Source organism: Anomalospiza imberbis, chromosome 2, assembly GCF_031753505.1.
Source record: "Anomalospiza imberbis isolate Cuckoo-Finch-1a 21T00152 chromosome 2, ASM3175350v1, whole genome shotgun sequence".
NCBI lineage: Eukaryota > Metazoa > Chordata > Aves > Passeriformes > Viduidae > Anomalospiza > Anomalospiza imberbis.
Genome location: NC_089682.1, coordinates 83,383,296 through 83,411,005, shown reverse-complemented (window position 1 = coordinate 83,411,005; position 27,710 = coordinate 83,383,296). Strand labels below are relative to the sequence as shown.

Here is a 27,710-nt window from a genome sequence, read left to right as displayed (position 1 = left end):
ATAAACCTCTGTACAAGCCTTGCTGTTGTTTTCTTTCACTGTAGTGCAAGAAGGAGTTAAGTTTATAAATGAGGCAATAACTTGAATGGTGACCCAGCCTCTTCAGGAGGAGCTGTGACAGCCTGACTTGTCTCAGCACTGCTTAGCATGGGAAAATTTTTCTCAGGATCTCTCTGTCAGTAAAGTCTTTATTTCTAAGGAGATTGACAATAGGCTGAAAAAAAGCAGTTTTTTTCTTAAACTGATACTTAATAGAAGTTGTTTGAATAATGAAGAAATACCATCAGCCAGGAGGAAACTAAATTATGTAAAGCAGACAGAAGGAGCTCTCCTCTGTCCGTCAGCAGTTTTTAGCTGCCAGTCACTGCAGAGAGCTCAAGAACATCTGTGTTACCCTTGTGTTTAGATCCTCGGTCCTACCACACTGGTGTGAGCCACATGTGAAACGGTGCAGTAACTTGGCTGGGTTCTGGAGGCAGCTGGTTAATAAACACACTCAGTTCAGCAGAAAAGGTGTTACCTTTGTTAGTAATAGTTTTGGTTTTGCAGTAAATCTGAAATAATTAAGACAAAATGAGTCCCACCAGAATGTCTTAGTCTGAGCTGATTGTCTTCAGCACTGTGAGAAAGATGCAGCACTGTAGGTTGTGTTTCTTAAACTAGATCCAGTAAATCCCTGTGAAAAAGCACATTTTCCCTCTACTGATTTAGAGTGAGAAACTCTGTGAGTAATTCAAATGCCAAGACACCAGATAAGATGAATCCTGTCCTCTGTGTCTGGAAGTAAACAGATCCAGACAAAATATAAGCCTTGCATCAGGAGGTAGATTCTCCTCTAAAACCTGTGCCCTGCCAGTGTTCCCTTCCCCTCTTAATCCATTCACAGTGATAAAAGAATCCCCTTTAATCTCTCACAGAAATGGCAAGCATGCAAGGTACACCTTAGCATGCCGTTTCTTTTTGTGCCTACAGTCATACAACCATTTCTCTGCTGGATCCAGACATGTCTGGGTGTGTTGTGTTGAAACCTCCTACTTCATGGTATTTTGACATAAATGGGATAACATTTAGCCCTGGCTCTATCAAGTAATGTGGAAGGCATTTGGCAGTGTTCCTAAATTCTTGCTGTTTAAACATGAGGAATCAGATCACTTCTGCATACCAGCACCAATTTATAGAAACTAAAGGCTGTGAGGAATCCTTCCCTTTAAACTAAGCAGGCTCTGCAAGAGAGTTTCTGCATTCCCAGTTACATGTTTGAGCCCAATCACCCTTATGCAGAGAAGGAAGCCACCAACCTGTCAAATACAGCAGTTCAAAGTTGTTTAAAACATTCCCACTTTCCTGAAGTCTTTCACGAAGGCTACTGAAAGCACACTCCTCTGCATCTCTCTGTGCTGTTTTAAATTATTCTAGGTAACTTTACAAAGTCTCAGGGCTTATTTTAATGCCTCTCAATTTCTCTTCCAATCCAAAGAACACAACCGTATCATGTCTTGAGGCAGCAACTGCATTTTCACAATGGGAGAGACTTGGCAGCAGAGAAAAATTACACAGGTGCCACTACCACCTCATTATGAGAACACCTGAATCTAATTCATTTTTAACAGTCCTATGGCATCCTACTTCCCCTCAACAGCACATTACTGTGTACTTAGAAGATTTGTGGTGACACTGTGTCAGCAGACACTAAATTCCTGGAGAAACAGATTTAAACTTCTGGGAGAACTCTTCCAGCATCTCCACTAGTTTCTCTTCATCCTCTGGTGGACTGTGGGTGTATGCTAGGGGTAAGTGTGTAGGGACTGGTTGCCTGTCTGGAAGAAGAAAAAAAACCATTATGGGTACATTTAATTCTCTTATAGCAGAAAGGAAGTTTTTCTGATAGACTCTGTACTGTCCAAACATACCTCATAGTCTTGAAGCCAGGAAAATTAACTTTATAGGTACCTGTAAATAATGCTAGTTAAACATATCTTCTGAACCAAAAATTAAACCAATTTAATTTTAATTAAAATTTAATTTAATTTGTATTTTGGAGCTAGAGTGATTTTTCTGTAGCACAAGATGACCTGGAATGTGCAGCAAGCCCCCATTTGCAGCTGGGGACAGTTTAGGAAAAGGAAGGCTTCCTTGTGGGGTTATGCCTGTCACTAGTGCAGCACCTGCAGGCAAAGAGCAATAGCTGGAGTTTGTTGCTGCAGGCAGAGGATGATTTTGCACTTTAAACAATTTTTTTCCTTGCCTCCTGGATAACGTTTCTAGTAATGTACAAATCCCCAGCTAGGACTTTGTAGTTAAGATTATTTTCAGTCCTAAAATGTTTACTTTCATCCTTAGAAACAATGGTTAAATTCTAAATGCAAAGGAACTTGGGCTTATTGCTCAGTCACCATAAGTGACATGTATCCAACCAAGTTTGCTCAGTTTGATGCTTTGCTTGGTTTTCCAAATCTCATGCCTGTCACTCACTATGTAAATACAGCTGTTACCACCATCCACTCTAAGGGATCTTCCCCTCCAAAAACATGGTGTCTAGAGCCTGGGAGCCTTATGACAATGCTGTCAGGTGTCTCTGGAACAACAGTCAGAGCACTGGTGCAGCACTGTTAAGTCTACTTAGCAAACCCAACTTCTGCAGCAGCCAGCTGAGACAAAAAGAACAAGCTGTTGCAACCCTGGGCAGCAGATTTCCCTGAAAACCTATCAGGCTGCCATTGGGCTCCCCAGGAGAGCAGAGGTATTTGCTCTCTTAGGAGCAAATGCTTACCTGACTGCACATACTACGTAACTTCTGCTCATAGAAAACTGAGGACAGAGAGAGGAATGTTCTCTTCTCCATCACTGATTATAAGTGGCTTCTCACCTAGCCATAGTGCTTCCTGTAGTAGCCTGTGCTAAAGTCTGGCAACTAGATATGAAAGCCAAGTTCAGCATCGCACAGAAGATGCTTCTAGTCTCAGGAAAGCAGGTCTCTGTTAAGCATTTTTAATATATTTTAGCAGATGCAGAGAATTCTGGTAGTACTAGTCATGTTCACTTCCCTTTATTATTTTCTCAGGAAAAAAAAAAAAAAAGCTAGCCTTGGTTTGCTCTCAGAGGGAACAGAAGAAGAGAATGCAGAAAATGGAGGGAATCTGTGACTGATCTGGAAAATGGCTGCCTAGGATCAGAAGCATGGGGCTTGTGGCAAAGTACTCCTGCACCCCAAACCCTTCACTGAAAGGGCCTTAAAAGTGCTAAGCTGTGGCTTCCAAAAGGTCATAGGAGTAAGGAATAACTGACTTCACCACTATTTGATAAGCACAAGACACAGACTCAGAACTTCTCTTGCAGCTTTAAGAGCAGTCATGCCAGGACCAGAGCTCTCAAAAGTCAGTAGCTTTAGCTAAAGAGGCAGGGCATGTTCCCTGTTTACCAAAGCTGGGAGTAGAAAAAGGCCAAAGGGAAGAGCCTGGTGGAATTATGAAAGAAACAGAAAGAATAACTGAGCAGAAACATTAGGACCAGAAGAAAGTGACTGGAGTAAAAGAAAGGCAAAGCCTGGTTCTACAAAGAAGGCTGACCAGTTGGGATGTGGGGCTTCCACATGCACCACATGCTGACATGAAAATGTGTGACTCTCGGTGGGACAGAAGGGACAAAGTCAACCCAAATGTGGAAAAGTCTGAGCTTCCTGCATTCTCAGTATAGAAATTCAGTGAATCAGGATTTGAGTGCCATATCCAACAGAAGCACTGAGCTTCTGCAAGAAATTACCCTGAGCTTTCTCTTTCTGGACTGAGGCATCCCTGCTTCCAGCTGCTCCTACAAAGATGCCTGTCATTTGCCTGGGAGAAAATAAAGGCTCTGCCCTACTTTTCCATTCCCTAAGCTAACAGTGCCAAAAATGCCATTGTGCTCAAGTCTTTGCCCAGTGTTAGAGAAAGGGGGAATTGGCAGTTTTAGCTAGCATGGAACAATAGGAAGAAGAACCTGTCAAAGCGGAGCCAACTCCCAGTGCTCTGTGAGAAAGATGCTCATTTCCTAGCCTCATAAAAGATGCTGTTTGACTGCTGTGATTCACCTTCCCTTAGCACAGTCCTACATGCAGCCATTTTCATTACAAAAATCCCCAACCCTCCCTAAAGAAATGCTTTGAAGTCTCTATCAGCTACTTTAGAGGACAAAAGCAGGAATATAACAATTTAACACAATGTTCACTCCAACATTTAGACTTCAAACAACTTTGAGGAATGCTTTATCTGTTGCACAAGCTGCCTGGTGCAGCCTTTACCCCCTTCCAGGCCAGACAGGGATCCTAAACTCAGGCAGGCTGGGGATCTCCAGTCTGTGCAGACAGTGCTCCTTACCTTGGAAGAACAAGCCACTGGGCAGCTTTGTTGCTTCAGCTGACACCGCCAGCCACAGGACGGTGTCAGCTCCCTGGGCCTCTGTGCGCAGCGAGTTCTTCATCCTCTCGTAGAAATCGGGCATGGACGACCTCACAGCTGGAAAGGATAACAATGCAATGGTGGCCTGCCAGGCAAGGTTTTTTGACCAAAAAACCCCCAAAAAACAAAAAACAAAAAAAAAAACACCAAACAAACAAAAAAAACCCAAACCAACAAAAAAACCCCAAAACCAAAATCAAAACACCTTCAAATTACCATTTTGTGTGTAGGAAGGAGAGGAGGCAACTCTGGAGCTTATGGAAGAAAATTAGTATTTCCCTCTATTTGGGTACGATGGCTTGTGGGAGAATAGCACTAAGCCACAGATGATCCACCACTTGTTTGTTTGGGTCAAATTACAGGGACAAAACTGACAACAGGGTCTGTAAGAGGTTCCTCTGCCAATTCCATTCTAAACCGTAAAGATGACAAACATGGGGCAAACAAACTCCAAAAGCAGTATTGTAATGGGATTTTTAGCTCTTCTTTTCTCACCAGTTTTAGGAAACCAGTTGCAGCACTGTATTTAAAAATTGCTTACTTCCTGTCTAAACTCTGGTTTAATTTTATTTTGTCCAACAGATGGTGACTGTGGGCCCATTCAATGTAGGTGTTTATTTTTGGGGGTTGGAGAGTCTTTGAACTTTAAGGCAGGATAACTCTATGGTTCATTAAGTTTGAAATCTGCAAAGGAAGTGCAAAAATAAATGTATTTTAAAGAAAAAGAAAGACCAGGATATTTAGTTGGAAAGGGCTATTTTCAAGCATAAAGTAGATAGGGTAAATGCTTCTGTTGTCAGAAGCAGATTTTGGAAACTGCATCCCTCTAAAAGACCCAGAGATGTAACTGCTATTCTGCATCCCAAGCTTGGGCACTGGGGGCTGGAAACACTGGGGAATGCAACATGCATAGTGCATGACTGATGCTGGCCCACCTGCTCAAGGACAGTCATTGAAGAACAGCTGCAGCTCAGACAAAGGGCTGAATGGCTAAACTGCTTCTCAACAGCAGTAAATGTTTAGAGGAAGAGCAGAGGGCTTGCACGGTGGTGCATCCTCCTACACGCCCTCACAAATTCCCAGTGTCTGCATATTGGTACTTACAGAGGCAGAAGCTCCATCTGTGTGTTTAACAGTTCCACTACAAATGTAACTTAAAAGTTACCTTGAAGAACTATGTCTCTGCTGTGCATTTGTGCAGGGCTGGAAGCATTCACTGCCCATTACTATTCTCTAGATATACACAGCTAGCAGACACTGTGCAGAATAGAGCCACTAAGGGGATATAAAACTATTTCAAGCACCAGTTTGGAGAAAAGAAATTACTGTACCTGTTGGAAAAATATACCAGGAAGTTTCATTTCTCTTTGCTTTTAAACTAATCCTGAAAAGAGAAAATTATTGTAAGAGTGTGAAGCAGATGTTACCTGGAGTGTCTGCCCAGCCGGGGTGCATCACGGAGAAATGGATATTTCTGTAAGCCTTTGCCCACTGTTCTGTCAGGACAACTTGCTGTCTCTAGGATAGAGCAGTAAGAGCCATGCTAGCACTGAGTTCAACAGCTTGGCCACCAAATTAGTTCCCAGGGAAATAAACTACATCAAATGTGCCATAAATACCAGAGCATCCATCTACAGAAGAAATATATCCTTGCTCATCCTGGCTGGATTTATTGGATAATTTCATCAGAGACTTCCACAGTCACTGCCATCCATACCCCGGCTACAAATTTACTTTTAAAGCAGCTGCACTGCTTTTACTGACCATGTCTACTTGCTGCAGACTGTGGGCAAGAACTAAGCAGGCAGACAGAGTTCATCAGCTAAAGACAGTGTTCCCCTTTGGGACTTCTCTCATATCAAATCAAAGTCTAGCCATGCTCTCCTCCATGCAAGATGTATGCACTCCTAAGGGCAAGCCGTCATACTCCTGAAGATTATTGCCTGTGCATCTGCATATGGGTTGGATGCAATGGGAAAGCAACAGTGACCAACAGGCTTTTTGCAAAGCAGATGGTATGAGCTGCCTAGAAAAGAAGGGCTGGGCTTTGTTTTCAGTCCCATGGGCTGTACCTTGTTCTGTGCATACACCATAGTTCCATCAAATGGCCCACTTCCCGACTGCAAGTCAGATACGTTTAATTTTTGAACTAGCATGCCCCCAGAAGAGACAGTTATCTGTAATGAAATGAATGAAAAACAAATGAATGAAAAGCAAAACCGGGAACTCCCCACAGATGCACTCATGCATGCAATGTAGTCTTCAGGCCATAGCTGGAAGTCCCTATGGAGCAGGATTCCTCTGCATACTCTTTGCATTATGCTTACGCTCATGAGTAAAGCATACCTGGAGATGAGATGGAAGATAAATAAGGTTTTTAAGAAGAGATTTTCATTCAAAGTGATGTTGATTCATTTCAGGAATTTTGTGCTTCTTCCTTTTGAAAAGTAATGGGGAGAAAGAAAATAGCAGAATAGCACTATTTGTAGTTTGTATGTTTAGCATTTACCAAAGCTAATTAGAAGCCATACAAAACTTGGGAAATATAATTTTTAAAAATGTACCTGCTGTCTTATTTTACACCAAGACCTGTAAAGTTCTTCTAAGCCTATACTCCTGTTGTGCATATTTTGCACTCTGCTGCAGGAGCTGACTTGCCCTAGGGAATCTAAGAGGGTAAGTTCCCAAATGAAGTGTTTTACTCTGATTTCCAATAAAGAGTTGAGAGCAGCAGGCAGGTGCTTTGCCTTAGAGGAGGAGGTGGTTGTTAGGAAAATCCAAGAGGATTTTAGAGATCCTTACAGCATTGTAATCCTGCAATGCTAAAACAGTCAGAGAACTGCTGTCACAAGCCAGAAGGTAAAAATAATAAAACACCCCTTTTAAACAGCATCACAGACTCACCACTCTGGCATCAGCTGCTTTTTCCAGGAGAGGCACCAGGGCAGTCGTCATGATGTATGTACCTAAAAGACAGACAGGCACTAACATTAACTTTTCATTTTAAAGAAAGCTTTCTTCTCTCTCCACCCTACTTAACAACCCAAAACCTCTTTATCTCTGAAATCTGATCTGAATTTGATAATGATTTTTTGTTGCTGCTTCACCTGCAGTATGCCATCTCAACTTGTAGTGGTTCACACTGCCAAACAGTTAGCAAAAGGCATATATTATTTAACAGATTTTCATGTTTGTCTTACCTATAGAGAAAACAGCTCCCTACACTCACCTGTAAGAATCTGAAGCCAAAATGGCTCAGGTATGGAATTCCTTGGGTGGGGGAAGGTGATACCAGTGAAGAAATGGGGAGTGCATTTCCCCTGCAAGTCTGGCATATACACACAGATCTAAGCTGGGTCGTGAACAAGAGAAGGAAACTGCACTTCCTGCTTACAGTTCTTAGGGCACTGCATATGCACTTAAGACTTGTCCATTTGTCCCTTCTCACTATGAAATCACTCAGAGTACACTGACAATTTTTGTGTTGCACACAAAACCCACTCCTTAAATCCCCAGCATGACCATTATGGAAGATAAGGAATCCTTGGGGGTAAAAATATAAATGTTGCCTGCCCAAGGCTGAGCTAAGGTTACTTGGGGATACTTAATTGTGTCCTTCCCTACTTTTAATATTGTTCATTTAACAAGGATTTTTACACACCACACAAATATATTCCATTACCATGACCAGCAAGTCTGTTACTACAAACACTGTTCAACTGTTCAGACACAGAGACACACCTAGTGATGTTTCAGGCAACCAAGTGCAACACAGATTTTTTTTTCTGTTTAAAATGTATTTCTAAAAAATTCCATTTAGTTGAAAATTAGTTTAACCCCATTTAGTCTAGTGTTTCTGCATTTACTTCCCTCTCACGTCTTTACAAATGGCTCTAGTTCAACAATTCTATGAGTGGTAAACACATTTTTTTCCTGGAGCTACTGAGGCCATGTTTTTCACTAGGCATGAAGACTTCAGCATGTCTTAATAACCTCTCTTCCACACAGGCAATGAGATCACCCAGTTAAAATACAGCATGTTTATAAATATGGTACCAAAATCAAATATGTTACATGCCTGGTGAACAAACTGTTCAGTTCCCCTGTCAGTTACAGCAGCCTTCACTTTCTCTATATATAATCAGAGGTATGTCCATACACACACAATATATTTAAAACCCTGGCAAATCAAACTAGCAAATGCATTGCAGATGAGTAAATGCAGCCTGTCCTCAGCAGAAAATGTGAGCAAAGGCAGTTGCCAGTGAATGACGAGAGCCCGGTCGTGTCCCCTGGTAGTGGCGGGGAGACTGAGCGATGACATCATGGGTACAAGAACTCCTGCAGACTGTCAGGGGAGGCTGCCGCGATGTGGGGGGAAAAAATAATAACAAAAAAATCACTTCTGTACAAGCTGAGAGCCTGGTTTTAATGCTGTTTGGCTGTGGGATCTTAAAAAAGTAACATCATGTCTTGGTTAAATAAGCTGCATCTCCTAAAGGCAGAGCTGCAATGCACCAGCTCTGATGATGCTCCATTTAACTGTCCTGCAGATTAATTCACACTTTTAAGGGGCTTCATGTTGATTTGTTAATTCTAAAGAGCTGCAAAGATGAATGCACTAATGTTGCCTCATTAACAACCGAGTTTTGTTTTCCAGCCGAGTAAGAGAAATGTCCAATGCCAAAAATCCTGCTTAGAGCAACTACAGCTTGTCAGAAGTTTATGTGCTTATTTAGAACCACAAACTAACTTCAAAGCCCAAATCTCCTCCCTTCCTCAAGTTTATTAAGAATTCAGAAAATCCCACAAAGCCAGAGCATTCCATCTTTTTGCCCCACAAAACCACTTGCTCATTTGCTTTGAGACAGAGCACAAAGCAGTTTTGATCACAGCTTCCTATGGTAAGCAACAGTATCTGAAAACACACACAGACACAATGCATCAGGCATTAAGGCTGCAGCATTTAATTTCTCCCACTGCTAAGTATTTCACCAACTACTGTCCCCATTTTAAGTGCTTGAACACAAACTCCTCATTCCTTTGACAAAAATACTTGGATATTATACATTCTTATTTGCCTGGGCTGGTCTGTCAGGCAAAACAGCCTGGAAAAGAAATTTAAAACAGTAATAGCAGAACAGATATACTTTATCAACTAGGTTTATTGCTGGTTAGAATACATCAACTGAGACCTCCCCATTTTTATCAGTGCAAAAGCTGGCCTGTAGTTTGATGGTGACATTCAAACAGCTTGGGAGAATGCTCAGTAAGGTCACTGCAGGGCCTGGCACAGCCGTGTACCTCCAGGTACTTTGTCCAGCACAGCTGCATCGCAGCAGGCACTAACACAGAAGTTAATTTCTGAGTAAAAGGGGAAGTACCAAACAAAGGCATTGCCTGCTACCATCCTTATGGGAAAAAAAAAAAAAGAAACTTTTCTTGTTAAAAAAAAAACTTTGCAAGGAAAACCAAGTCTGATTTGGTAGAAGAAACTACATTCATCTCTGCCTCTATGAAAGGAAATCAAGGCAACATCCAAACTGCATGTCCTTTTGCCAATACTAGATTATTAATACCAATGTACTGGATATCAGCCTTTCCAAAACAAGCACTTGAGCATTCTGACACATTTACTTGATGAAAAAAAATTTTTGTCTGTTAAAGGAAAAACTTCCTCCCACTGAGCTTAGTTTAAAAAGGTAAGGTATATCAAATGTGGTTAATGCTTAATTATCACTGTGTTCAAACTGTACAGATTGAGTTGTTTTGTTGGGGTTTTTTAAATGGTTTGACACAAAAGTACATGAAAGGAAAAGGCAACATTCAATAGTGCTGTGCCTTGCACTGAAAGCAGTAATTATTTGGTATCTGCTGAACATACAGCTAGTACTACCTGCATTTAGGACTGTGTGACAGGGCCCAGATCTGTGCATCACCATTTCCTGTCACTGGAAGGTACACTGCCCACATGGCCTGAATGCTTGTCTCCCACTGGTGTAACAGGGGGAAAAAAAAATCAGTGAAATAAATGGTATACAACATTTCCCTTTGATGAGAAGTATTTGCTGTGACACAAAGGAGTCCAGCACAATGAATTTGGGAGTTTGCTCAGAAGCAACAGGAATGCAGAAGATGGTGAGCCCAATCTATCACACCCATATAAAGGATTTAATCTTGCTCTCACTGAACTGTGCCAAGGTGAAGAGCTGACTTGCAAAACCTACTGGACAAGCTACAGCCCTGTTCTGTGTAATGAGGTTTGACACAGTACTGGCTGGCCATGTTCCCTCCAGTTAAAAATGCTCCTGGGATAGATGTACAATTTATTTTAAAGATAAACAGTCTCTTAACATTAGCTTTCTTTGGAAAAACTTTTGTAGGCTTTATGCCTTGGAGCTGATCTCCCATAATAGGAAATCACATATAATACAGAGTAATTAAAATTTTTCTGTAGAGGAACACCATTACACACCATAAACCAACTTTATCATCTGGCAAAGTAGACAGGGTAGGTTGCCAGTCTATGCATTAGACATGCTCACACCAGTAAAATGAGCATGGCATTTAATGAAAACATACTTTGTTCATGCACATTAATATTTAAGTTTCATGTTTACTTGAAAAATATAAAAACAAAACCCACCAAAAATATTGAATCACCATGCATTCCCTTGTGGTCTGTCTGGTAACTGCTCCACCTGGTCTGAGATCCTCTCAATTCAGTCAAGTAATCTGATATTGTGTTCTAACTAACAAATCAAATTTTTGACTCCTCTGCCAACCTGGAAAAGCACTAATTCAGTGGTTTCACAATCACTGAGTGAAATATTAATGATGTATGTGTAGAAAATGAGGCATCATTGTGGAGGTAAACATTTGATTCATGTAGTAAGTTGTTTTTTAAAAAAAAGCCCAAAAACCACAAAATTCAGCCTGACTGCCTCAAACTCCTAAAGTTATGCTACTTTTCCCATGACATGATGCAGAAGCTATGGGAAGACACTATTACTAGGTCTTGTGGAAAGGTAGCTCTGCATGTTCTTGCAACAGTTATTCCACTGTGGGTCTCATGACATGAACAAAATGAAAGCTATCCTAGTGCACAGGACAGCAGTCTCCAGTGTATTAGACACTGGTCTTTCTCACAGAAAACTGCAAGTCTTGCTGTCCTGAAACATGAAAGTAAACAAAACACAGGATAGCCCTAAGAGAAAATATAAACAAACACTGTGCATGCAGATTTCCAAACTGCTGGTGGTTTAGATCAGTCTGCCAGAACCTGGAAGACTCCTTAGGATTCATATAGTTCAGACTGAAAATTAATAGGACATGACGTAAAATAAAAGTACACAAACATATACTCTGATTTGCTTTAAGATTTAATGTGATTCTAAAATCTGCACTTTATAAATCAACTTTGAAGAAAATTATGGTTTCAGCAGAAATAACACTGTAAACCCACTACCTGCTTATAACATCAAATTAATTGATGATACAATTACTGTGGACCCAAGTGTCTTGGTGGATTACAGAATGTTTTTTTGCTTAATGTTCTATCTGGCAATTAGTGGCACATTGCTGGTGAGGTTTCTGCCCTGCCTACATTCAGAGAAGGGCAGGCAGCCAGCACCATACTAAGTGAAGTGTTTCATCTGCCTGAGCTCCGCAGTATTATTAGGAACAGTGTTATTTTAACTGTGAAAAAAGTGGGAACAAAAAAACCTAAATAAACAAACAAAAACACCCAACACCACCAAAAAACTTTAATTGTACAGATTTCAATGGTTCATTCATCTGGTAGAAATCAGTTAAACTGGCTTGCTTTTCTTGAGTGCAAGTAAAAACAAACCACACAAACAAACAAACAAAACCACCAAACAAAGCCCCATTCTTCATTGGCCTGATTATCTTTTCCCTCAGTTTATGCAGCTCCCAATAAGAGACATCCCTGAGTCTCTTTTCCTGAGTAAGTGATCAGGAATGAAGATTACAGTGTGCCGTCTCCAAGGGCCGATTCCACTGCACTAGCAATAACTGAGAGTGTATGAGAAGAGCTAATGAACATGAAACACAAAATAAAGGTTTACATTTCCCTCAAATGACAAAGCTTATCTCAATAAGGGGTCCTCTGTCTTCTGGGAACCAGGCTTCAGTACAGTTACTGCATGTGCAATTATATTCAACCTTATCCTTTCACATACCACCTCTGATCCATAAGTCTCAAAGCTCTTTAGAAAGAATACAGGAACCACAGCCTCCTTTTCACAGATGAGATTGTCTTGCCAAAGATCAGACATTGAACTTACAGCAGACTGACAGATGATATTCAAATTGTTTGACTTCCAAGTGATTCAGAAGACCAGGCTGCACTGGATTCTGTTAACACCAGTTAAATACAGTTCATGGGTAGGGAAGAGACTGACAAACATGCACCCAGGTTAGGCAGTTTGCCATAGATGCGCTATCGTGTCACTGTGACAGACAAACATCTTATTTCCTCTGGCTCTAACCCTTCTTGCACAGTGTGGAAGTATACGTCTATATATTATTAAAACACAAGAGCACATCAGATTGAGGAAAAGATGCATACTGGGAGCATCACTTATCTCTCAGTGTGTTTTAGCATCCCCTTGCCTGGTAAGTAGCAATAAAAAAGTAACATACATGCCATTTTTCCATATCAAGCAGGAAGATATGTTGAGTAAAAGCAAAGTGAGGCAGGCGATAAAATAGAGGAAAAAGGATTGTTTCAGCTAAATGTCTACTGCTTCAATAAGAACATGCTGCTTTTGCCTCCACTTGCTTATAAATGCTGAAGTTTTTTTTTCAAAATTACTGAATACCACCAGCTTTAATAGTCTTTGCTGGGAGTTATAATAAAACAAGTAAAATAAAATTAATTTTTAAAAAGTTTTGACTAAGAAGTCTACAAGACTTATCAGAAGAAATGATTGCTTGTTGCTGCCCAGCTCCTGGGTACAACCCTGAGTACACGGTCAGCCAACAGGAAGAAATATAAGGACAACATCACAAACTAGAGGACAGAGAAAAAAAATCTGCCCATTGGGATTGGCAAGTCTGCAGGAAATCTGCCCACATTACCCCAAGCGAGTCACTCAATTTGGTTTATTTGTAAGTGTGTTTCAATCAGCAAAGTGCTATTTCAGACTTGTGCCTGGCCAGTGCTCCCACATTACAGTGTAAGTATTCCATTCTTCTCTCTACATTCACTGAGCTCCAGCAATCAGACAATTCTTGAGCCTCTAGCAGGGAAAAAAGGCAAGGTATTTCATTTGACAGCAACAACAGAACCACAACGAGCCATGCAGCTTTTGTGCCTCAGACTCATTGTAAGGGTACTACAGGCACCAGCACAGATGCAGATGCCACCACCTGCTCAAAGCACTTTACTGTTTGAACTTGAATATTAAACAAACCATACACAACCTGCATTTTACATTTTCATGAACTTCATCCATCTGCATATCCTGACAGCACCAGAGAGAACTATGCACCTCTTGTTTCAGTTTCCCATCCTCAATTAGCCAGTCAGCTGTGTTTTACATTAAGGGAATTTTATTTTCTATTCTAACTGCTGTTAATTTTGTACATATTCATACTAGAGGACTTATGCAGTCATTTTTGTCCCATGTAGTCCAAAAAAAGATCAGGATATAAAGTATGTTTCACAAGTCAGATCATCAATTAGAACTGAACACTGACATCCATTATGCTCAAAAATGGACTAACAGATCAGTCAAGAGGAAAACATTCCTAGACTAGATTTAAAAGCTCCATAGCATTTCAGACACCTAAATGAGCAACTTTACAGCTCATAGAAATGTTAATCAGATATCAGATACAGAATTCAAAAACTGTGATACGTGCATTTAAAGCATGTTATATTTCAGTCTTGCATTTTTATATAGTTACAACCTACACACTCCTTTACTAGACCAGAGATACAAGGTAGGAAAAAAAAGGTGAAAGAAACATGGAAGGAACACCCAACATGTAAAGATCTGCAAAAGATATTGATATTATTCTATCTTGTTAGTCAAGTGAGGGACAACTGCACATTTTCCAAACAAGGGCCTTGAGCCCATGCCACCCTTCAGGGTTTAGCATTAGTGGGGCAGAGAGGGGAATTTACTTTGTTCTTTCAGACCACATTTGAATTTACAGCCAACCTATATACCAGCTATATCTAATTTAGCCAGGTTTTTCTCTGGGAACCTATAATCACAGATAGTTACTGAAACAAATTATCTTCTCCCAAGAAAAACACAGCCAAAGGCACCTAGTACTTAGGGAAGTAACAGAGCATCTACACTGACAGGTCTTTCTCCACACAGTTTTCTCCTACTGTGGCTCCAGATGTTATGATTAATTACCCCATCCCCCTAACTTTGAAGAAAAAAACTGTAGTTTGTAGCCTTGTAGCCTTCATGTGTGTCTGGCCTGCAAGCACAGGAGCTTCCTGTTGCACTGCCAGCTTCTTACAAGCTCAACCAAGTCCCACTCTGCTCTAAAAGATTCAAAATTTAATCCTTATTTTTGTCTAGAGAGAAGCAGTCTAAGCAAACAACCCAGTCCTTGTCTGAACTCTAAAGAAGTTGAACAGAGGATGATTTACCTCCTTAAACTTCTTGTACAATCATGCAGCAAGTGATACAGAAATGAATAATGGAGATCTATAAGTAACATCCACAAAAGATAATATAGGCATTTTCCTAGTTTGCTACAACTATAATTCAGCTTCCTCTGTGCAGCTGTATACCACTAGTAAGGCTGATTTACAGCTGGAAAAGCAGAATTTGCTGCTTCTGCTCGTGCAATACAATATAATTCAAGTGATGGACTAGAACAGTTCCTCAGCACTTAATATACTCAGTGTCTAAAACTAAACCAAAACATGCTTTTGTATTCACACTGTTGCGTTTGTTTCACTCTGCTTCTCTCTGGAAGAACTGCTCCTTTCCACATTGCTGGGTTTTTGTCTGAAAGACCACAAGAGGATAAAAACTAATTTAAGGTGAATAGATCCCTCAAGATAGAAGTTCTGGTACTTATGCAGCCAAGGGAAATTTGATAGCAATATAAAACTCTTGAATTTTTTGGCCATAAGAAACAGAAGAATGTTAACAGAAGATTAGTCTGAAGCAAATGAATCTCTGCCGTCATACTTGATTTAATTGTCAGTTTAATGTATTCAGACTTGCAGAAAAAAAAGAGCTGTATGCACAATAACAGTGAAGCACGAGACATTTATACTAAAATGTTAATTTTCAAACATAAATAGGATTTAAGGAACCAACACAGGAAAAAGGCTAATAATAAAAACCAACAAGGGTTTCCAGGTTATACTAGTCCTATAAATGCCATAACTTTATAGACTAGGTTTTCCCTGTCCTCATTCCAGATAATGATGAACAGGAGGAAAACACAGAAACAGAGCACCACAGTTCTTCGTTAATGTGTCACTTTTGAATATATTAAAGACAGCCTCTTGAGGAATCCCCGTACCCTGCAGAGAGGCAGAGGGAGAAGAGTGTCAGGACTGCTGGGTTGATGCAAGCACCATGTGTATCTTTGCAAGAGGTGCAGCTTTCAGCCTTACAGATATCAGCAGTGTCAGACAGCTCTTCTCTCTGCTGGCTGGCTGTTTGCACACCTCTTTTCCACAGCTTCTGTGGGGAAACCTTCCACTTGGCTCGCCATTTTCCCTGCCCTTCCACATCTCCACTTTCTCTCTTGACTTGCTTCCCATCACTTGTCCCTTGTACACCACAGCCACACAGTTCACACACAACGCCCCTTTCACGTGGAGCGTTCAAGACTTGCCCAATACTGCTCAATCCCTTGACTTGAGATTGCACCTGCTCGAGAGCATCCAGGGCACTGCATACGGCACAGGCTTCCTACACAGCACCTCTGTCACACAGAACAGGGCTGTGCAAGTCCACTCAAACATCTGAATGTCTCTTTAAACATGTTCCAAGCTCCATCCAAACCCCAGAAACACAATTATTACTAAAAGCACCATTAGCAGCAATGCTCAGAACAAAGTTTCCTTGCAAATTTCAGAATTAACCTGCCATTTTCCTCTTCTGCTATGGTAAATAAAAATGCTGATATCAGAACAACTGAAAAATGGAGAAATTAAAAAATGACACTCCAAACAAGCTGTAATATTTCTTATTTTCCTTCCTGGCTCCTTGTCTGTCATTGCAATGCTATGATCCTTTTTCAAGCAGGAATACATACCTTACGAACCCAGCTAAAAAAAAAAAAACATTTCTGTAAGCAAAAAAAAGTATGTTCCAGAAGAAAACCTTCAATACTCACCCAAAGTGTTTGTTGCAAAGTTTTTTTCAAGTCCATCTTCAGTTAACTCTCTGTTATTCACCATACATCCTGCATTGTTGATCTGCAAAACAACTCCTTTAAACAAAAACAATCAACACAAATATCTACAAGGAAATCCACACATATGAGCAGTCCACAATTTGCAGTTTTCTGACACTGCAAAACAAAGCTACACACTATAGATTTTATTTGTTCAATAAGTCATGACTGCAAGCTGTGTGCAGCTAGCACAGTCTCTGACACATTTCTTTCTCTGCCTTACCTTCCAGAAGGAGCTCAGACTTTCCTTTCCCACCTCAAAAAAGATCTGCCCCTACACACCTTCCTGGGTGTCCACTGCCACTCCTCAAAAGTTATTTCCCCATATTTATCACATGTTCCTCATCTAGTAAGTACCAAAGGAGCTGCTCCAGGTGCCTCAGCTGTAGTACAGCTCCCCGAGCAAATTTTCACTGCTAAATAAAGGGGGAACTGCACTGAGCCCCTTGCCAATCATGATGATTAACTGTTTCATCTCTCCTAGCTCTGTTTTAGTCTTTGGACTTTTTGCAAAAGTTTAACCTTTCAGAAGGTCTAGCTTTAAGAGGGACAATGTTATTAGCAATGAAACTACAGCTACAAAACTACTGCTTTTCTCTTTTTTTGTGGCACATCTGTATTAACTGAGAAGGGACAAGAGCAAGCAAACCATGGAGACTCCTGAAAAAAACATTTAGAGAAAATTAAGGAGATAATTGTGGGCCAAACTGTCAAGTCTACATGACCTGTCAGACAAATTCATAGGCTATACGTTCCCAAGACAGACACACATGATTAAAGTACATGAACTTACCAACACATTTAATTTATGTTCATTTTGGAATTTTTCAGCAAATTTCCATATTTCCTTGGGATTAGATATATCCACAATATGCAAGAAGATGTTCTAAAGGGAAAGAAACTAAGTCACAATCAACAGAGAAAGCAAAGAGAAATTCTTTTTAGGCCTGTCTAGGTGAAAAGGTATTTAAGTAGTTTGAAAAAAATAGTGTCTCCAGAAGACAACTAATACATGTTTAACATGCACAACTACAAAATTTAAGTCTAGTCCTTAAAACATGTTTAGTCATTATTCAGCTGCTTCTGAGACACAGATTTTTAATGCCAAAGTTATTAAGAGAGAGTCCGACTTAGATAAATATATGTGATAGGTATAGCAGAGAACTAGAAAAATATTGCAAAGTGTGCAAAATTTCAGTCGAAACAATTTAGCAGCTTTCTCTTTGGCTGAACTTTCTAAGGAAATGTTCAAGGTCATAGCATTAGAGAATAATCTATGTTGGAAGAGACCTCTGGAGGCTGCTTGGCAAACTTGGAGATTCACCAGTCTGTCTGAGCCCCCTGCTCTGAGCCTCCAGCCTTTGATCCCACTCATGGTGAAAACATTTTTCCTACTGTCTACTCAGAATTTTGTCCCTGTTCCAATCTGTGTCAGCTGCCTCTTGTCTTCCCACTGAAGACCTCCAAGAGAAGCATGATAGCTCCTTCCCTACATACTCCCATCACATGGCTGTAGAATACAGCAAGACCCATCTTAGCCTTCTCAACACTGAGCAAAATGAGTCTTCTTAGAGTCACTTCATGCATCACATGTCACATCTCCCTAGTCACTCTCTGCTGGACTCACTCCAGGACACTGATGACTTCCTCATCCTGGGGAGTCCAAAGCCAGGCACAGGACTCCTGCTACAGTTTCACACGGGCTTAATTAAGGGGAAGATGCACTTCCCTCAGCCTGCTGGCTAGACTCATGTTCATACAGCCTGGGGTATGTTTGGCCTCCCTTGCCCCAGGACACTGCTCACAGAGGGACAACTAGTCACTCCCAGGTCCCTTTCTGCCATCTGCTTTCCAGCCAGCTAGGCAAAGACTGCACTTAATTCTGTCACCTGCGCTCTTAAAAAATGTCATCAGGTTTTGCCCTTGTATTGATTCATGGAGGATGCCACTAAAAATCATTAACAGATCAGCTCTGTACTGTTGATTGTTACTTTCGAAGCCACATGTTCTGGACAGTTTTACACCCACCTTTTCATCCACCAGTTCAAACCACATCCCTCCAAACTGGCTACAAGGATAAGGCAATCCATGTAAAAAACCCTATCAAAGTTAAGGAGAGCACTGCTCCCTTCTTGTCCACAGGCAGTCATCTCACCAAAGGGATCAAGAAGAGAATCAGAAAAGTAACAAATAGAGAACTCATGGGTTAAGATAGATTAATAGGGAAAGCAAAAGCCACACACAAAAGCAAAAAACCCCAAGCCTATGAGCATACTACTCTGAGAACACCCAGTCTTGTCTGATCTCAGAAACTAATCAGGGTTGGGCCTGGTTAGTACTTGGATGGGAAACTGCCTGGGAATACCAGGCACTTTAGGCTTTTTACAAGGAATTAACTGACTGCCTCCCATGGGCAGGCAGGTGTTTAGCCATCTCCAGGAGAGCAAGGCTCTATTACACATACTAGTTACTTGGGAAGCCACCAGCCCAAACATCTCCTCATTCCTTTTTCTTTCTCCCAGCTTCATATACTGAGCATGATGTCACATGGTCTGAAATATCCCTTTGGTCAGTTAGTCAACCTGTCCTGGTTGTGTCTCCTCGCAACCTTCCATGCAACCCCAACTTCTTCTCCAGTGCGTCAGTACAAAAAGTAGAAAAGGCCTTGGCTCAATGTAAGCCCTGTTCAGCAATTGCAAAAGCATCCCTGTATTACCAACCCTGTGCTCAGCACAAATCCAAAACACAGCCCCATACAAGCCACTGTGAAGAAAATTAACCCTACTCCAGCCAAAATCAGTACAATGAGCAAGCGTATACATCCACTCCAGCACTCTAGTCATGCCAACTATTTCTGCCTAATCCCAGTGAGCTCACAGCTCTGCAGTCATGCATGGATTCCTGTGTTTCCTATGCTATGTGTACTCATGAACAGGCATCTGAAATGGGCTCCCAGACATGCTGCTGTCCCCATGATACATACTCTACTACTACTCTTCTGGGTTTGGTCACTACAAACCAATGAAACCCCTTTAAAGCCTCCTCACTAGGCTTAGCAAACCTGTTGGCAAAGACACTCTTGCTCCAACACATCACTGCTGCTTAGCAAAGCTCATTTAAAAGAAAAGGTCCAAGAGGCCATAAAGGCTAAGGCCAAAGTGACACCAGCTGAACATTCACATGTTGACCTGTAGGGCATATATGCTCTTACCCAAGCCCCTTCCCTTTCACTGTGTGGATTTAGGAGACCACTGACTCTCTGTAAATACTCCTGATGAACTCCAGGTTATCCCTCATAATGTCATGGGCAATACCTTACATCTGAGTTCCCAGCAAGTGACAAACCTCTCAAGTCATCAAGCCAAGACTGCAGATGGGTGCCTCTATCCCCCACAGGAAGGAGCCTTCAGCCATCATCACCCACGACTTCCTCCCACTGTCAACAACTGTTCAGGATCATCTGTCTCCAACACCTCCCCTGACAGAGCTTGCTCTTCCTCATCTGTTACCATGGCACTATACCTATCCTATAAATGCACATCTGCAGGCAGAGAAAGAGCTGCCTTCTGTTGCCAGCATTCACAATATTCAATTCCTCCCCATCTTAGAAGTCTCTATCCACCACTTACTCAAATGCAGCTTCTAGATGTCCCTCCATCCATGCAATGTGCTCTTCTACTCTCTGTAGAGACCTGTTTCTATTCCCTATGGTTCTACAGCTTGCTTATCTCCTGCTGTCGCATCACCTGGCAGCTCAGCACCCTGAGGACATCAGAATCCAACAGATGAAGCCACCATCATGTGCTGCCCCAGGCTGAGGGGAAAGTCCCAGTCACTCCCTGCAATCCAACATCTGCCACACTATCCCTCTGGAGCTCTGTTTGGGCTAGTGTCTCATGTGCCAGGCACAGTTGCTCCAGCCAGGATTGCAAAGCATGCTTTCAGGAGCATCACTGCACCCACTCCAGCTATCTCAGCATGCTGGGCGCCTTCTGCATCCCCCTGCATGCTAACTGCTGCATTAACTGCTAAACCCTTGTCAGTCACTCCATGTCACAACACTCTTGCAATGTTTTGCAACACTATGGCCAGCAATGTGGATGCAATAGGAGAAAAAAAAAAGGCTTGACATAGAGCAAAGTTATCATTTTCTAAACCACTAAAGCTAGAAATAATTCCTCCCTCCAAAACATCAAAAACCTTTTGCTGTTTGCTACAGACAATTCTTTTGCTTTCTGCAGATTTGTGTTCCATATAGTACAAGCACAGTGGCATTTACCAGCATACAAAGGCATGTCAACTCCTACTCTTCTCCTAGACAGCACTTAAGTCTCAAAGACACACCACAGATAGTCTTATGACGTATGCCAGGAAAAGGCAGTTTTAAAATAATTATGCAGAGGATGTGTCCTCTTGCAAAATAACAAATAATCATTAAAAGGCCTCCTCTCTTTTCAAGCTGTTTAAATAATCATTATACAAGCAAATGAGAAAAGTGAAGCTGAAGAAATGATATGGCATTATTCCCTGCCTGTAATTCTGCTTCCCTGAAGATAAAAAGCACATGACTTTCTCTCTAGCCATTTCATTTCAGCTCCTTAGCTGAGTTTGAGTCAGAATTTTCTTATTGTAATAATGTGCTCTAGGATGACCCTGCTTGATCAAGGAGATTGGACCAGATGACCCACTGTGGTCCCTTCCAACCATATCCATTTTGTGAATAATTTCTGACCAAAAACTTGACACTGCTCTACTGGTTTAAGCTGGATACCTCTTTAAAACTTTCTACTTTTAAAACTAATACCATTATCTACTGGTACAGAAGAGGTAAAGATTTTTGGGCAAATGTTCAGTATTGCAAGGAATTTCAGAGATTGAAAGAGATCTAAATCAACATTTATCTGCTGAAGACTGTCAAATTGACTCAGGAAAGGGATATTCAGGCCTGTACCCTATAAAAGTCCTCAATGGTATCAAAGCCATTTTCAAAGTAAACCTAATCTCCGTGACTTGATCTATTTTAACAGATTAGAAGAACTTTCCAGTTCCCAGATCTAGGGGCAGGTGACTGCCAAATAACTGCATTTCAGCACTGCACTCCAGCATGTAGTCTCAAAGATGGAAAAAATCTTGGGGGTGTATAACAGGATCTCCATCCAAATTATCAGGAAGAGCACGTTCAGCCTGGATACAGCCTGTCAAGTTGCAGATAAAGCATTTTATTATCTCTCTGTATTGCTTCTGAATGAGCACTTATAAAGAAGGATATTCTTGTGGACTCTATATTAAAATGCTCTTCCCAGTGCAGTCACGTGTCCCACAGGGCCTCTTGTACAGCTCAGCTAGCACTTCACTGAGAGCTGCTCCCTGCACAAGTGTCCTGTCCCCAGGGTCACAAACAAGTTCTGCAGTGCCCTCGCACTCCCCCGTGACTATAGAAATGACGGGTCTGCAGCCTACCAAAAAGTGGGAATGCAGTAATTATGCTGCCTTTAGAGGACAAATATTATTTGCCTCAAGTTTTTTTCACCACACGACAGAAAACAGACCATGAAGAAACCTTCAGAGGTCAAACTCACCTCTCTTCCCAGGCAGCCTGACTGCAGTTAGAGAAGGAGGTAACACAGATAATCACCAGCCTTACTATAGCCATGGGATTACACAGCTATAGACAGCTGGAAAGTGTTTATTTCTACATAAGGACTGATCTAATTCACCTCCATTAAAGAACTGAAGAGTAATGCTGGTTGTCACACTAGGGAGCTGAAATCAAAGAGCAGAAATTTAGTCAATATGACATCTCTAACCATAGAAAAGTCTTCAGAATTTTTGATCCACATTAAAATCTATTACTGTAATCAAAACGCAGAGTACAAGAGCCAAGTCATTATTTAAAATGAAGACAGGTCTCCAACCATGTGCTGTGGGTTAACCCTGGTAGGTAGTTCAGCCCCATACATCCCTGTTTACTCACTCCACTCCCAGTGGGAATGGGGAGACAATCACAAGGACAAAACAGGCAAAACTTGTGGGCTGAGATAAAGACATTAATAAGTAAAGCAGAACTGTGTGTGCAAACAAAATAAAACAAGGAATTAATTCACTATTTCTCATTGTCAGGCAGGCATCTAGCAATCCCCGGGAAAGCAAGACTTCATCCCATGCAACAGTGATTTGGAAAACCAAATACCATGTCTGTAAATGCCCCCTTACGCTCCTTCCTCCTCCCAGCTTTTACTGCTGAGCAAGATGTCCTATGGTCTGAGGTGTCCCTTTGGTCAGCTGGATCAGCTGGCCCAGTGTGTCCCCTCCCATCTTCTTGTGCACCCCCTGCTCACTTGGTGGGGCAGTGTGAGAATAAGAATAGGCTTTGATGCTATGTGAGCACCATTCAGCAACAACTAAAACATGGGTTGTCAACACTGGTTTGGTCACAAATCCAAAGCATAGCACCAGTGGAACTGCTAGAAGGGAAATTAACTCTATTCCCAGCCAAAACCAGAGCACCAAGTTAGAAAGACAATGACTAGTGAACTTCTCCATAAGCACAGCCTCCTGAACAATTACTGAAAGCAACAGTGACAGATACAGGGGTGTACTGTAGAGTGATATATACAGAAACAAAAAGAATGCGTAGCAGAGAGAAGGAAGAGGTATTGTAAGAAAATGAAAAGGAAATGAAAAGGCATGTAGAGCACAGAATTAGTACCACACACAGGACTTCACAGAGCAGCCAACCTTAGCAAATCAAGAGTATGTTATTCAGACACATAAAACCTTCAGCTCCGATGCTGTAGACTCATAAATGTTGTTGTAAGAGTGTTGCAATGCATTAACTTTTAAAAGCCTCAGACACATAGTTAGGAATAGTAAATAGGACATCCAAAAGCAAATCAACAAACAAACATTAAATAAAACAGCATGCTGCTTATGATGTTACTAATCACAGAACACATCACCTAATAAAGTTAGGCAATTCAAATGGTTTAAAGTTAATCACTTCAAATCATTTGAATTATAAACTGCTAAATGTTTCCATGTCTGTATGAAAATACTATTAAAAACACAACAGCAAGATGTTGGAAGAGTATCTCAAGGCCCTCTGGGTTCTTTAGTATTAACAACCTTTCTAAAAGTAAACAAAAGACTAAAAAATAACTCACCTGATTGCCCGTTTCTGTCACTATTTCCTCTTTGGCAACTTCAGCCCTTTCCTTATTTCGGCAAACCAGATGAACCGTGCCACCTGGTGGATTGCAACAAGAAAAGCATTTGATAATTAATTACTAACTGCATTTGGGGGAGACATCAGCATTTTAAGTAGTTGAGATACTGGATATAAGAAAAAAGCTGGAATATTTCTGCTTGGCTCTGGTTCCTGTGAAGGCAGGCAGGGTCATCATGCAAGGAAAAGGCCACTGCACTCCAAGTACTGTGCTCAAACCATTTCTGGCAAGTTTGTACATCATGTTTAGTGAGTGAAATACCAGAGCTAAATGGGAAATTGGAGCTAAGGCATCTGTATCATAGATGGGTTTTTTTTTGATATATCCCTTAGGAAGTTCAGAAAAGGGCTTGAACAACACAAGTGACTAGAATTGCTCTGTGAAAAGGAGATAAAATGCCAGATATTGGAATTCTCATCAACGGGAGATATGACAAGAACTATGGCCTCAATTGCAGCTTGGGAGGCTCAGGTCATCTGAATTATTTTTCATGAGAAAAATAATCCGTAGTTTTCTTCTCAATAGACCAGGCTTTCTCAAGAGGATGCATAATTTGCACCCTTGTGGGTATCAAGCAGTGAGACACAGCAATGACTGGTTTGATCTACTGCTGCCAACACTCCTGCTTCAAGTGAGATGCTGGACAAGGTGACCTCTAGAGGTCTCTTCCAACCAATTTTTCAATGGAAGGAAGACACAAGGCAAGGCTCTTCTCAGACACCTGGATAGTTAACACAAAAAAAAAAAAAAAAAAAAAACAAAAAGAAAAAAACAAAAAACCCCCAACAAAATCCATCACTTAATCATATTAAAGAAAACCTTCAAACACAAGACTAAAATACAACTAGGCAACAATTTTGCTTCATATTCTCTGATTGTTACAAGTTATGTGTTAATGTCAGTCCTAGGAATACCTATACTCTTTTGCCTGTTTTTCAAGGTGTTTTAGGGATTGCTAGCAGTCCACCTCTAGAAAGCTCAAGGAATTAATCCCTAATAGAAACGTAATGAATCCATAATAGAAACAACTGTGGTGTGTCACAGTTTTAGTGCCCAGAACCCAAACACAAAACACCAAGTCTACCTCGGGATGATATAGTCACACACTGCACAGCCCAGTCTGGGGTCTGATAATGAAACCTTTTGTCTACAAGAGAGGTTTTTCCACTAAGCACCAGGACAGGGGGGACATTTAAGTGTGACCAATACGCTAGGAAAGGAATTGAAATGTATTTTCTTTGGTAAAGATTGAAACTATTTGAACTTAACACATGGGAATAGTCAGAGTAGTTGAAAATCAGAGTAGTTGGGAGAAGACTGTATCAAGCTAGAAGTGCAGTTCACAAGACATAGAGGAAAGCCCAAATCCAAATATCCATAAGACATCAATTCATAGAAAAGTTGAACTCAAACTACGGAAATTGTCAGCAAGATCATCATTAGTTAGAAATAACCGAGTGCTTAAACGTAAAGCCAACAAAGCCTGATTATTCCTCTGCTGAGTCGGAATTCCTTATTCACTTGTCATGGCATACCTGAAGAGATTCTACTAGAAGCCTGAGCCCCAACAACTGACACTGAGTTTCAAAGTGAGATGTTCAAGGATGGGATCAGGAAATCATTTTAGCTTCATATGAACAGCAATGCCCGTACAACATATCAGACACGCAGTCTGAGCCCAAGGTCATTCTGCTAAACATGGTGACCAAATCCCATACAGATCCAGCCAGCTTTCCAGCTTGCAAAACCTGGTAGAGATAACCATTTGTGAGCAAAGCAGTCACCTGACAAAGCAATACTTACATAAAGTGATTATGTACAATAGCAGTGGTGGGAACCTGAAATCAATCACACGCTGGCACTGATGTAGATCTTAAACCCAAAGACTCTTTGATGCTAACAGTTTTGAATTAGTTTCGTTTAACTGAGTTGCCACTTTCCTTCATAAGATAGTTACGAAACCTAAGTACACAAAGGGAGAAAAGAGCCACAAGCTCCTCCCTCTTCGTTCTACATGCCAAAACTCCTGTCACTGTTGCACAACAGGAATTACTTTGTCAACTCTGTAAGGGATTAGGTTTATCCTTCAGCAGCAGCTAGGCCCAGTTTACACCATGTCCTTGCGTACAGACAGCAACATAAAAAAATAATTACATGTAATCAGCCAAAGGGCACAAACTCCACAGTATTATCATTAAGATCAAGAACAGATACATTGGGTTTTTTTAAGCTCTCCCATCTAATTTTTGTAAAGACAATTGTTTTCTTTCATCATATGATACATTTGCAGATTCCTCCATTCAAATTCAGCCAGGCTGCTACTTGTACCGAATTAACCTTAAACAGACACTGATCTGTCACCAACATCCTTAGATGCCACTATAACACAGATAGTTTTTGTAAACATGCACTTGAAAAACAATTTGCAGTTCCTCTCCGTTAATTTGGTCTCTTTATCCCAGTTTTCACTGCACTGATTGTGCTTAAACCTCTAACCCACACTAAGACCCCTGTGAAATGATGCCGCATCCCAGGGTTTTGTGTTTGTGTGTAAGTGCTGGAAGGCCAAACCCGCTTCCTTCCATCATCTCTGTAAGCCTCCTGAGAGCTCCATAGCAGCCCTGCTCACCTCTCCTCGCTATCTCCTTGGCCGTGGCCTTGCCAATGCCACTGTTTGCACCAGTGACCAGGAAGGATCTTCCGGCCACATCCACCTCCACATCAGCTGGGTTGAAGCGCCTGGAAGCAGACTCGTAACCACCTCTGAACAAATCAAGAGACACCTGTGAGAAACTAGAAGCGAGCCCTTCCAAAAGAAACACGTGTGGTTTGAAAAGCACTTTGCTCTCACAGCTCAGCATCCAGTAATTGCCCTATTTACTCTCTGTACCCATGGGAAAGGCCATGAATACCAGCGACACTGCAATCAGCAATGTATCATAGAATCGTTAAGGTTGGAAAAAAAGTCTTTAACATCATCAAGTCCAACCATCAACCCAACACCACCACCACGTTTACCCACAGCCCCCAGGGCCATATCCAGACGTTTTTCTCGAAACTTCCAGGGATGGTGTCGGCATCACCTCCCCGGGCAGCCTGCTCCAGTGCTTTGCAATGAAAGCGACAACTCGCAGCGGCATTTGGCCGCCCCACGCCACCCACCCCTGACCGCGACCCTCGGGGGCGGCCGGAGCCCCAGGGCGGGGCGGGCAGGGCCGGCCAGCCCTCACCGAGCGGGGCTGCAATCTGCCCGCCTTGGCGGGGGCGGGACGCCGTCCATAAAAATACCGAACCAAGGCGGCCTCGCCGCGGGTGAGTGCCCGCGGACAGCCCGGGACTGCACAGCCCGGGACTGCACAGCCCGGGACTGCACAGCCCGGGACTGCACAGCCCGGGACTGCACAGCCCGGGACTGCACAGCCCGGGCGCTGCGCCCGCCCCACGCCGCCTCCCGGGCCCCGGGCGGCCGCCGCCCGTACCTCGTGTACTCCCGCAGCCCCTTCACGAACCACACGGTGTTGCGGTACCAGGACATAGCTCTGCTGCTGCCGCCGCCCCCGCAGCCGGCCCGGCCCCGCCTCTGCCCTTACATAAGCTGCCCGGCCAGCCCGGCCGAGTTAGATAAGGGCTGAGGGCCGGC

The 27,710-nt window shown here is 41.9% G+C and overlaps 1 protein-coding gene across 6 annotated transcripts; it reads right to left on the bottom strand.

Moving 5' to 3' along the window:
- Positions 1 to 624: 624 nt before the first annotated feature.
- On the bottom strand, positions 625 to 27,710 carry DHRS12 (dehydrogenase/reductase 12). 6 transcript variants are annotated; one of them, XM_068182111.1, is made up of 11 exons: positions 27,550 to 27,708; positions 26,700 to 26,833; positions 24,008 to 24,090; positions 17,638 to 17,730; positions 16,785 to 16,866; positions 7,657 to 7,761; positions 7,338 to 7,399; positions 6,506 to 6,610; positions 5,861 to 5,951; positions 4,353 to 4,490; positions 625 to 1,817 (listed from the first exon to the last, which is right to left on the bottom strand). In XM_068182111.1, exons 1-11 carry the CDS (start codon positions 27,603 to 27,605, stop codon positions 1,690 to 1,692), a joined length of 1,077 nt encoding a protein of 358 aa, XP_068038212.1. In that variant the 5' UTR covers positions 27,606 to 27,708; the 3' UTR covers positions 625 to 1,689. The 6 variants fall into 6 exon arrangements, with proteins under 6 accessions (XP_068038212.1, XP_068038217.1, XP_068038214.1 ...); XM_068182116.1 differs by lacking the exon at positions 27,550 to 27,708 and adding an exon at positions 27,093 to 27,114; XM_068182114.1 differs by lacking the exon at positions 625 to 1,817 and adding an exon at positions 3,808 to 3,830 and having other exon boundaries at positions 27,550 to 27,710.

Excerpts from the sequence above, each read along its gene's own strand:
- DHRS12 (XM_068182111.1), bottom strand. The coding sequence starts at position 27,605 with ATGTCCTGGTACCGCAACACCGTGTGGTTCGTGAAGGGGCTGCGGGAG. Across the intron at positions 26,834-27,549 it reads GGGCTGCGGGAGTACACGAG|AGGTGGTTACGAGTCTGCTT; the intron begins GTACGGGCGGCG and ends TGATTTGTTCAG. Across the intron at positions 1,818-4,352 it reads CAGTGGCTTGTTCTTCCAAG|ACAGGCAACCAGTCCCTACA; the intron begins GTAAGGAGCACT and ends TTCTTCTTCCAG.